This window comes from Sinocyclocheilus rhinocerous, unplaced genomic scaffold (assembly GCF_001515625.1).
Source record: "Sinocyclocheilus rhinocerous isolate Xijiao unplaced genomic scaffold, SAMN03320098_v1.1 scaffold137, whole genome shotgun sequence".
Classification (NCBI taxonomy): domain Eukaryota; kingdom Metazoa; phylum Chordata; class Actinopteri; order Cypriniformes; family Cyprinidae; genus Sinocyclocheilus; species Sinocyclocheilus rhinocerous.
In genome coordinates, this window is record NW_015633537.1 from 258,699 (window position 1) to 270,146 (window position 11,448).

At 39.5% G+C, this 11,448-nt stretch overlaps 1 protein-coding gene across 2 annotated transcripts in view; it reads left to right on the forward strand.

Moving 5' to 3' along the window:
- Positions 1 to 426: 426 nt before the first annotated feature.
- Positions 427 to 11,448, forward strand: part of LOC107744292 (ras-interacting protein 1-like) — a 15,113-nt gene continuing 4,091 nt past the window's right edge. The window contains exons 1-9 of one of the 2 annotated variants that reach the window (XM_016557850.1): positions 427 to 720; positions 1,743 to 1,864; positions 4,402 to 4,850; positions 6,470 to 6,730; positions 6,837 to 7,060; positions 8,110 to 8,271; positions 8,685 to 8,889; positions 10,604 to 10,902; positions 11,227 to 11,388. In XM_016557850.1, coding sequence (XP_016413336.1) covers positions 1,743 to 1,864; positions 4,402 to 4,850; positions 6,470 to 6,730; positions 6,837 to 7,060; positions 8,110 to 8,271; positions 8,685 to 8,889; positions 10,604 to 10,902; positions 11,227 to 11,388 — 1,884 coding nt within the window. In that variant the 5' untranslated portion in view covers positions 427 to 720. The remainder of the gene's footprint in view (positions 721 to 1,742; positions 1,865 to 4,401; positions 4,851 to 6,469; positions 6,731 to 6,836; positions 7,061 to 8,109; positions 8,272 to 8,684; positions 8,890 to 10,603; positions 10,903 to 11,226; positions 11,389 to 11,448) is intronic. The other variant, XM_016557851.1, reaches the window with a different exon arrangement.

The window sequence follows — 11,448 nt, forward strand, 5'->3', positions numbered from 1 at the left end:
GTTAGTCTTGTGCTCATCCCTTGTATTTCTTATGGGTAATAAACATACAGTATACTGTTCATGAATTCATATATATTTCCTGAGGATTGTTTCTATACACATTAGTCAGGGTAGCACCATATTTAATCCTGTAAAATTCAATATGGCGTCTCTTCTGACTAGGGCTCTCCAACTGTCAGACAATTTCCGGCTCTGTTCTGATTTTGAATGAACATAATGGACATCCTGACTATAGTGCTTATAACATTTTTTTCGTCTTGCTGTACAGCAGTGTCATTGACTTTATGCGTATGCGTATTACGCTTTATGCATATACTTCATATTCTCTCTCTCTCTTTTTCAGGATATAGGTGTTGTCCATTGGGGAGGAAGGAAATTCTGTCATTTAGAACAATGGGCCTGCTTCTCTATCTATAGAAGCAGAAAAGGGGAGAGAGAAACGAGGGAGAAATAGAAAGCAAGAATAAGGACTAGAGGACCCTTCTTGTACATCGAAATTGAAAAAGACATGCTAAAAACGGGGTGAAAGGACAAATTCTGGTAAAGCAAAGCAAGGCCTCATGCAGAAAATGGACTATTTAAACCTAATTATTCTGGAATAAGGAGACACAGAACCGACCTCCACTGGTATTTATTTGACATTATTATAATACACTTCACAAACAACAACAGCCATTCTGAAGATTTATCCTGATATAAAGAGGAAGCCCGTCACAGTGGGTAAGTCACATCTGGTAGCAAGAAAAGCCATTTTACCAATGCAAAATGACTGTTTTGGAGCTGCAGTCAGCATATGCTGAATACCTTTCCCAACCAAAAGTTGTAAATTTCTTGGTTGTTCTACATCCACCATTTACTCTGTAGAATGTGATGAAATCAATTATGGTCAAAGAGTCAACATATTAAAAGTCAACTTCACTTTTGAGGAACGATAGGGGGCATAGGACACTTAGGGGGTCTGTTCAGGGGGTTTCCCGGCTGTCTGTGAGGATACATGGAGGTGAAGTCCATAATTAGGCTGGAGAGCAAAAAAATGTATGTTATTATGTATAGCCGACGTTCAGTGCTTTTAATCAAAGTACGACAAGGATGATATTCATAGAATGTGGTTTGGCTTCATGGCTTATCCTCAGCAGTGATAGTTTCATGTTGGTTGATATCCTCGTCATGGCCTCTTGGCGAAGCCACTTGACTCTTAGTTGACTTCCACGAGTATGCTTAGGTCAGGAGCAACAGTGCCAAACCTCTGGTTTTCATTATGAATGTGAAATAGATCTTTTTCTCAGAGCCATAACTATTCACTGCCTGCCCTGTCAACTTTGTGGCATTCCTCGCTAACTGTGTTAATGCTCTGTTACTCATAGACTCGTAGATGATGAAGAATGTATGACATTGCACGTCCTGATTATTCAACGGGACGTTAGCTTTTCCTGCCATTTGTCTACTGAACGTCATTCCCTGCCAAAATCAAAATCTGATGTTGGAGAAAAATGACACAAACTTAGAAGATGAAATGTTTTAAAAATTTAAAGACTCGCACAACGGCTAATATTGATATCTTATGTCAATGGTCTTCTGGTGTTTCTCTGCATCTGTCTTTCTCTGACTGTTAAAACATTTCCCTTTCTTGCTTTTTCCTACTTCCCCCCGGTCCTTCCTTTCTCTATTTATTTTTGTCATTTTATCTTTCCATTCTACACACTCCCGTCCAGTCCTCAACTCCCTCTCTCTTACTCCCTCAGATGGAGGAGTCTGGCAGTCCCCGATTTAGGAAGCTTCATTTCCCAGTGGGGTTGTGGATAAATTCTCCACGGAAACACTTTGCCAAGCTGGGAGCTCGCTGGCCCAGTGCAGCATCAGTCAAGTCAGTGTTCTGAACTTTCTCTTACTCTCTGGATCAATGACAAATAAAAGTGTCCAAGATAAAGAAAAGTACAAAACATATGCCAGGTTCTTAGAACTATATACATGTTGGTTTGAAATGGAAAGACTATTATACAATTGTCAAAAAACTTTTCACTTAATGAATCTATAACTGTCATATTTTCCATTCTCCTTTGAATACATGTGTGTAAACACCCTTACCATTACTTTTAAAAAAAGGTTTTGAAAAAAAAATTAGCAAGGCAAAAAGTATATTGTCACGTCACGCTGTTGAGGGAACACGCTGGAGTCACGAGGAAACGTTTAACAGTCTTTAATCACAAAACACAGGAGACAAGAGTAGGGGTACAACCATCCTGGCCAAATTTGCCCATTGGCCTCTGACAATCATGGCCTCCTAATCATCCCCATACACTGATTGGCTTCATCACTCTGTCTCCTCTCCACCAATAAGCTGGTGTGTGGTGGGCATTCTGGCGCACTATGGCTGCCGTCGCATCATCCAGGTGGATGCTGCACACTGGTGGTGGTTGAGGAGATTCCCCCGTTTTCATGTAAAAGCGCTTTGAGTACCCAGAAAAGCGCTATATAAATGTAACTAATTATTAATTATTATTATTATTATTATTATTATAATCCACAATAGGAGCTTGAGCCAACACACGTAGAGAACTAGTAGACCTCACAAACACAAACTGAACAGACTAGGACTTTTAAACACTGGATAACAAGGGACAAAATAGACACAGCTGGAAACATATTAACACAATTAACACGAGGAAAAACTGGGTCACGTGGAGCAAAACGCACACATATAGTCCAGAACCCTGACATATTGCCCCCCTCCCAGAAGATGCGTCCTCGCACCGTAGAACAACAGAGGGGGGGAAATGGGTGGGAACTAAGGAGGAGGCTCAGGAGGAGGACGGATGTCCGGGAGGGGACCAGCAGACAGAGTCCAGGGAGGAGACGATGGAGGGAGGAGCCAGGGAGGAGACAGGAGGGGCTTGGAGCAGTAGGAGCCCAGCTGGACCCAGGCCACAGCCATAATGTCAACCCACGGTGGAGCCGACGGAGGGAGGAGCTATGGAGGAGGAATGGCCACCGACTCCATGGGGCCGACCAACGGCGGCGGAGCAGGTGGCAGAGGAGCCCAAGGCAGAGATGGAGAGCCAACAAGCCAGGGGGATGCCGAGGATCCGGGGGCCAGGGTGGAGCCGAGGGCTCTGGCGACCAAGGCGGAGGCCTGGAGATCTCCGGGAGGAAGGAGCCCAATAGAGCCGGTGGGACGGAGCAACGAGGTGCAGCCGGAGGAGCGGAGTCCTGAGGCGATCTTCGGATGACGGCGCTCTGCACTCGATGTTTAGACTGGCGTCGTAGAACGCACAGAGCGCGTCGTCCGGGTAGCTGGTGGTGCTTGCTAGCAGCTGAGCCTGGAACGGTCTAGTATGGTCCTCGAGAGCTTTGTCCCCCTGCTCCAGCAGGAGGAGGGGGTATTCGGGGCGAAGAAGGGCATCCATCCAGGGAACAACGGAAAAAATAGACACTGGGTAAAAACGGGAAACAAAACAGAGGGTAGACACACGGAGGTTACTGTTTTGGTCAGGTCTTCTGTCATGTCACGCTGTTGAGGGAACACGCTGGAGTCACGAGGAAACGTTTAACAGTCTTTAATCACGAAACAGGAAAAACTGGGTCACGGGGAGCAAAACGCACACAGATAGTCCAGAACCCTGACATATATAATATATGTTGTATGACATTTTACAACTAGAAATGAGCTTGCCTAACCTTTTGCAAAAAAAAAAAAAAAAGGCAAAAAAACCAACAACAACAAATTATCAGATATTTTAAGAGACTTCAATTGTGACACAATCTAGTTCAATAAGGTTGATACATAAAAATTGATTTTACTTACTGACCTTATTCTGACCCTTGCAGACTAAAAATAAGAGAGATTATAACAACAATATTATGATATATATATTCTTTTACTTATTTGTTCATTTGTGTGCTTGCTTGCGTGTTGGTTGTGCCAAGTCTTTTTTATGTTAAATCACTACTTTTATAAATAATAAGAAAAGATTATGCCAAACTACTCAATTAGGTTCTCTTTTCAATCATTTCATTCTTTTTCTTCATTATGATATCAGTACAGATGTACCACCCTGACATTTAAAAAAACTTTAATTTAAAAAATATTAAAATACATTTTAATTCAGACATTAGAACATGTTCATCATAAACTGTATTCAAGTTATTGTATAATGAATTGCACTGTTAATCTTGTTTTTTAATAAATTAATTGATCTGGACAAACAAACTGAGTGTCATAGATCTAACTGTTACTAACATTTCTCTTTCCAAGCAATGGGGGAACATTATGGAAAGATCTGCATGTATAACATAAACGTGGACGTTTTTACTGTACAAACTGTACTACGTAGACAGATGAATATGTGATATACAATATATGATTTGTATATCACCTCCTTCCTGTTGCTTTCGTCTAATCAGGTCCACAACTAGCTCAGATGCCGCTTCCCTTCCCGAGGCCCCATCATCAGTCCCTTCCTCCCTCTCTCACTCCACCCCTTCTCTTGCCCCACCCTCTCCATCCCCTTCTCCAGCCTTCCTCCGCCCTCGCTCCGCCAATCAGCAGTCCCGGGCCAAGCGGCTGTCTCACCTTTTCCTGAGAGGCCGGTCCAACAGCGACCGAGACCGTGCCATTGGAGAACGTGAGAGGGAAATATGGGTACATTCTGCCACCCCGTCATCACATCACTACCTGCCTCCCGCTTCCTCTAATGCCCCTGGGCTAGTCAAGATCTATGGAGATGCCCTGTCTAGTGGAGCTAACTATCGGAGTCTGCTGGCAAACATGCACTCCACTTCCCGCCAGCTCATTCAGCAGGTCATCACCCGCTACACTGAGAGAGAAAGAGAGAACGAGAGCGAAGACACAGGTATTTCTTTCCCTGTAATGGTGAACCCATCAAGTTAGTCTAGCAATCACTAATGTGTGAGTTTGTAAAAATTATGCATCATTTACTCAGTGGTCACAGCAGTCAAAATCCAAAAAAGCACAAAAGCACCATCAAGATATAATCAAAGTGTGTCTTTAAAGCCATAGTCCACCGAAAAATGAAAAATCTGTCATCATTTACTCACCCTTATGTCGCTCTAAACCTGTATAACTTTCTTTCTTCTCTGCAATACCAAAGAAGAAATTTTGATGAATGTTGGATAATGGTTTTGAGTCCCACTGGCTTTCATAGTATGGACGAAAAAAAAAAAAAGGAAGTCAATGGCTACCGTCAACTGTTTGCTTACCTACATTCTTCAAAATATCTTCTGTTGCACTCCAGAGATGAAAGAATGTCATACAGGGTTGAAATTACACGAGGGTGAGTAAATGATGACAGAATTTTCATTTTTGGCTTAACTAACCCTTTAACACTTGTGCCCTAAGTCTTCTGAATCCAGTTTTGCGTAAAGAACGTATTGAAATATAGTTTAGTCACAGGTATCATGAAAAATATTTTTGTCATTATTTACTGATATTCAATCTCTACTAAAATCTCATTTATGAACCTCTTTCAGGTCCAAAAATGGACATGCTATGCCAGTGTTAATGTAACTAAATCCAAAATGACATGTCCTTCCATGTCTTGTAATCAAGATTTTTTTTATTTTTAAAGAAAAAAAAAAGAGTCTCTTATGCTCACTAAGGCTGCATTTATTTGATAAAAATACAGTAAAACATTAATATTGTGAAATATTATTACAATTTAACATTAAAATAACTTTTTAATAATAACTTTTGAATAACTTTTGAATTTTAATATACAGTATTTTAAATGGGTGTCACATTCATCAGAAATCATTATAATATGCCAATTTGATGCTCAAGAGTTTTTTTTTTTAAATTATTATTATTATTATAATTATCAATATTACAAACAGTTGATGCTTAATATTTCTGTGGAAACCATGAAATACATTTTATTCAGGATTCTTTGATGAATAGAAAGTTCAAAAGCATTTATTTGAAATAGAAAACTTTTGTAACAATGTAAAAATGTATACTGTCACTTTTAATAAATTCAATGCATCCTTGCTGAATAAAAGTATTAATTTCTTCTAAAAAATGTTTTACTAATTCCAAACTTTGGAGCGGTAGTGTATATTTCAGTCTGTTCCTCACAAAAAAAGTTATGGCCTCAATAGGCTGGAATAAAGCACATGATCTGTAATATGAATCACTTTTATGGTGCTTTTGTGGTTTGAATAGTTGTTGTTTAGAAAGAGCTAAGATAAGATTCTTCAGAAATACAGTACAGCCACATTTGGAATGACATGAGGGTGAGTAAATAATGATGGAAGTTTCATATTGGCCTGCATATTGGGTTCATCAATCCATTATCTTGCAATGTATGAAAAAAAAAACATCAAAAGCAAGCTGCAAATAATCAAATGTGCATTCTGAGTGAAGCCATCACAGATTAGATGTAGGAAATTAGGCTTTACTCGCTCATTGTATCATTGCCTTCTGAATGTCCCAACTTCCTGTTCACCTGGCTAGCTCTCCAGAAATATTTCCCAGAGGACTTCCTGTTATGTGATGTCATTGGAAAGCCCATTCAGCAGCCAGATGGAGCCATTAAATGGCAAACTGAGTACCGAAGGAGTGTGGCCTCCTGGGAATGCCCCTTACAGCTAGTAGATATGTGGAGGCCGAAGGATGGTTTTGAACGACGGTTTGAGATCCAGCGCCTTGATGAATATGAGAGGGAGGAGAAAGAGAAGGAAAGAGAGAGAGAGAGGGATGGAGAGAGCTATCAAGGTTGAACCATCTTTATATTTACACATTTTTTATTTATATAGACATTTTAAAAGTGTATTAACCAGGGTGACAATTCATTTGTGGGAAAACACTACTGTGGTAACAGGAGTCCGTTGGAGGCAGAGCCGCATGTCCTCTGGGGGCGGTCCAGAAGAAGAACGAGGTCATCGAGGCCGGAACACAGAACTGAGGAGGAGTATTAGTGATATGAACCTGAGTCTAAGACGTCGTCAGGGCAATGTGAGCAATGACCCTCGGCGTTCTGGCAATGCTCCAAATGGACAGGACAGAAAGAACATAGTTAGCATGATAGCAACTGAAGGAGGAGAGGTAAAATAAAGAAACAGATCAAGTTTGCAATACATCACAACCTCAATAATGTGAAATCGAATTGATAACACAGGGCCCAACAATAAGGATTTTTTTCCCTGTTTGCCCGGTTTGGGCTAGTATTTCAGATTTCTACTTCTCCTTCCAACGCATTCACTTGTTTAAAAAAATAAAATAAAATTAATTAATTAATGAATAATTTATTTATTTTACATAATATATATTTATAAAATCATAAAATAATTTGTAGAAGTATTTCAATATGTATAATATTTATGATAGTTGAATATTAAGTTATTTAATATTTAAAGTAAATGTTTATTTTGAAATTATAAAAATATATAATTTACTACACATTTGTTACAAGTTTACTAATAACTTTTTAAAACTTATTTTCACTGAAGCTACTAAGACTATCATTAAGTAATGATTACAAATTTGACAAAGCCTTGTTACCCAGCTAGATCATTTACCTGGCTAAACGTTGACAAGCAGAATTGACACATTGTAAATTAAATTTTGAAAAAAACATTTTTTAAAAAATATATATGAAATCTTGAAGTATTATATTTAGAAGTATTTAAAATTTATAATATTTAAAACTTATTTTAAATTATTTTAAAAATATTATTTACTACATATTTTTTTCACAAGTTTTACACATAAAAAATGAAATAATAGCTAAATAATAATAATAAAGAAAAACTCAAGATAGCAACTGCTGCTTCCATTTCATTATTACAATTTCCACAAAAACTCATCTGTGTTAGCCAGCTAGATTATTTTACCAAGCTAATAATTTTAAAAAGTTGACATGCAGAGGAAACTGGCTCAATTGAGCGCTGGCTCAATAGATCAAACGACAGCTCTGTCAACTGGCCCTGGAACTCTCTCACATCCTTATTGTTAAGCTCTATAATATATATCCCCACTACATGTCCCTAATACTAAATTAAACAACATAAAAGTCAATTTAATGCATGTTTGTGCCATTATACAGTAAAGGAATGTAATCCATTCACAGTACTATCTTGTCTCTGCTTTGTCAGGTCACTGGGTCAAGAAGTGGTGGAGGTGAGACAGACAGGCGCACTCGGGCAGCAGAAGAAGAGAAAGACACCTGTGACCTGGAAGTGATGTCGCAGAGTCTGATCCTTCCACCGACGGATCGGCCTTACTTCCTGTTACTGCAAGGCTATGACCAGAGCAAGGCTAGACATGCATCATCTCACTTATCTTACAGCCATCCCATGACATCATACCTGCATTGCTCTAATCACAACATACCATCAGCGCTTTCATACCTTTGAGTGGAATGGCCATTGAACACGCAGCACAAAACAGCCATACAGAGGCTCTATATACACACGGGGGCCGGACAATACCAACACAAGCATGCTGTGTCTACATCTCCATCTCTGCACAATGACCTCACACAAGCACACATTGTTGAAAACTGTAACACTCTTCATTCCTTATCGCCACTTTATTTCTGCAACTTAAGATATGAGATTGCACAGATTGGAGTAAAGACCACAATGAAGATCATAACAGCTTTTTTCCACTCTCTGTCTTCGCCAGTCTCCTTCTCACCCTCTCACTCTCTTGCTTATTATTTGTTTAGGACTTCGTGTTGTACATAATGGCGGGTCACACACATGTTTTTGGGCGGAAGCCAACATTCCGGGAGCGTGAGATGGACAGGGAGAGAGAGAGGAAGGGGAAGAGGCCTCTAAAAGTGGACACTTACCTCTCAGCCCCTGACCTGCTTGTCCGACACCTCCTAATCAGAAGAGACACAGCCGTCCCAGAGCAACCACGTGGTCAAGGTACCATGACACCAAAGCAAAGACAGATAAAACGAATGCATACACAAAACAAAACTCAAGGGGTTTGTTGCAAATGCGCTCTGCTTTCGGTTTTCACATTCACATTGAATAATGCAGCACCAAGGATTTCAAACATTTGCGATAAAACAGGAACGGACAGTACTGATGTGGAGAAATGCTATACTGCAATTGAACTGCAATTTTATTGATTAAAGAGCGCTGACAAACTCGGCAACTTTTTCACTGATGATATTTCTGTGTGCAAGTCGTATGTTCGTCTTCCTCTCTAGGCTGTTTTAAAACATGACTTGCGAACATAATTCTTTTGGGAATCATGAAAAAAAAGAATCAGTGTCTTCAGGATTACTAGAAATTTACAGCCAGGTGAGTTTGATCAAGGTTGGAGCTAAACTCTGCAGGAAAGTGGAGTTGAGAACCCCTGTACTAGACTTTTGGCATGCAAAATTTCTATGAACACGGCAGTGGTCGTAATATGATGTCAAATTCATCTTTTCTAAAAACTTAATTCAACATACAATATATCCAAAATGTAAATATATGAAATTTACACTTGTTTCGCTGCAATGCTGAAATTCTGTAATTATCAAATTAGCGATACTAGTTCACCAAACTTCAACTTTGGAAAGCAGCGAAATTCGCACAAGCTTGCGTTTCCCATCCCCCGCATTAGCATCCATATGAATGGAAGTCGTTGGAATTAAAAATCTGTGAGGTTTCTCACTCAACAAAACACCAACAGGATAATGTCGCTCACACACTACATGATTTTCAGTCGTGGATTGCTATTCTTTTCACAACTGTCTATCAATTCCAGTCAAAATAAATTTCCCACTACATGACTTGGAACACAGACAGGTCTTGATATCTAGCCTGCTAATACCACCCACACACTTCATGATTTTAGCTCTGATTTTCAGAATTTTGGACAGTCCAAAATTGGAGGCAAACCGGTGCTATGAGTGAGTTGCACATGAGTGCCAATCACTATATGTTTGAATTTTCAAAGACTCAGAAGTGCCGATGTGTAGCTGATGCCCAAAAGAGATTTAACAGGTTAAACATCTAGACCTGTAGTGTCCAATTTGTTTTGTTTTAGACAGATGCATAGTGTAAGAACAGCAATCAGATAACTTTGAAAGTTGTGTAGTATAAGTGACATAACGCGTATAACAAAAAGATCACTACTAACAACAAAACATGCAAATCCTATTGTTATGCTAGCGTACATTGTTTGCAGCAAAGAATGCCATTATTGAATTCAGCACTTACACGTTTGTGAATCAGTGCAGGTGAATACATTTACCAAAACAAAAAAAAACTATCAAAACAGTACACAAAAGCACTTGAATAACACAGCGTTTCTGTGTATTTTTGGACTGTGTACCATTGTAGTACTGTGGTATTGCTAAAGTATATTGGAGTAGCAAATACCTCTGTACAATTTTATATAAACACGTAGAATATTGGATAAAATTACAGCTGACTATTATAATATATCATATTTATTAAAACTATTAAGTATTTTAAATATATAGCAAGCTACCATATAGTTTCTAGTGCTACCACTTTTTCAGCTTTTAGTTTAGCTTAGCTGATTTTTTTCTGTAGGGTGGTTGCTAGCTTAGCTAGCTACATGTTTTGAGTACCTTGCCCAATACTGTCTGCAATTATACTTCTGGTTCTTCTTCTTCAGCCTTGGCACGTCCATTCAGAGGAGGACCTGTCACTCTTAATGGAGCTCCACTTTATAGGGAAGCAGTCCTAAAACCCGGAGACTTGTTGGGTCTTGGCAGCCACTTCCTTTTCCTTTACCGTGACCCCCGTGTGACCCCCGCTCCGCCCCTGGCCTTACCGCCACCGTGGCAAGATGACATGCCAACTTCCTACAGCCCTGGCGGGATGACAGATAGACAGGAAATGCTCAGGCTGTATCTGGGGTCCACAGAATCGCTGTTGATATTCCAGGCCAAACATGCGGATGCCCTGCTGCAGGTAAACACTGATACAATCGAATACTCCTTCTGATATATCTGTCATAAACAAACACTAGTGCAGTTCTGACAGGGCGGATTTTATCATAATGATTTACTGCAACAGACAAACAGTAAGCTACAATGATGTAAAAATTAAAAAACAGTTCCGCTAAAATGTTTATAATATGGCATACTAAGTGAGTGCTGCAATGAAAGTTAATTTAGGAAAAATATTATCACTGGTAAATTGTGGTGTAACAAATACTGCAGTACTTAAAATTTTTGCCATGGCTTCATAATATTTATTTATACAAATCGGTTACTACTTATACTTTAATTTCAGGAAATTATTTTGAAGAACTCCAGCCCAGATTCGGGGGGCGGGGCTTTAGCACCTGCCTATCTTCTGTCGCTCATGATTGACTACGCCTCTAAACATCTGGATCCTGCAATATTACCTCAACTACTTTTAAAGGCAGCCAATCAGATCAAAGGAATTGTTTGGGTGAGTATCCAAAAGTCTAGTGCAGTGATTCCTAACCAAGGCTATGTGTATGTGATTTTG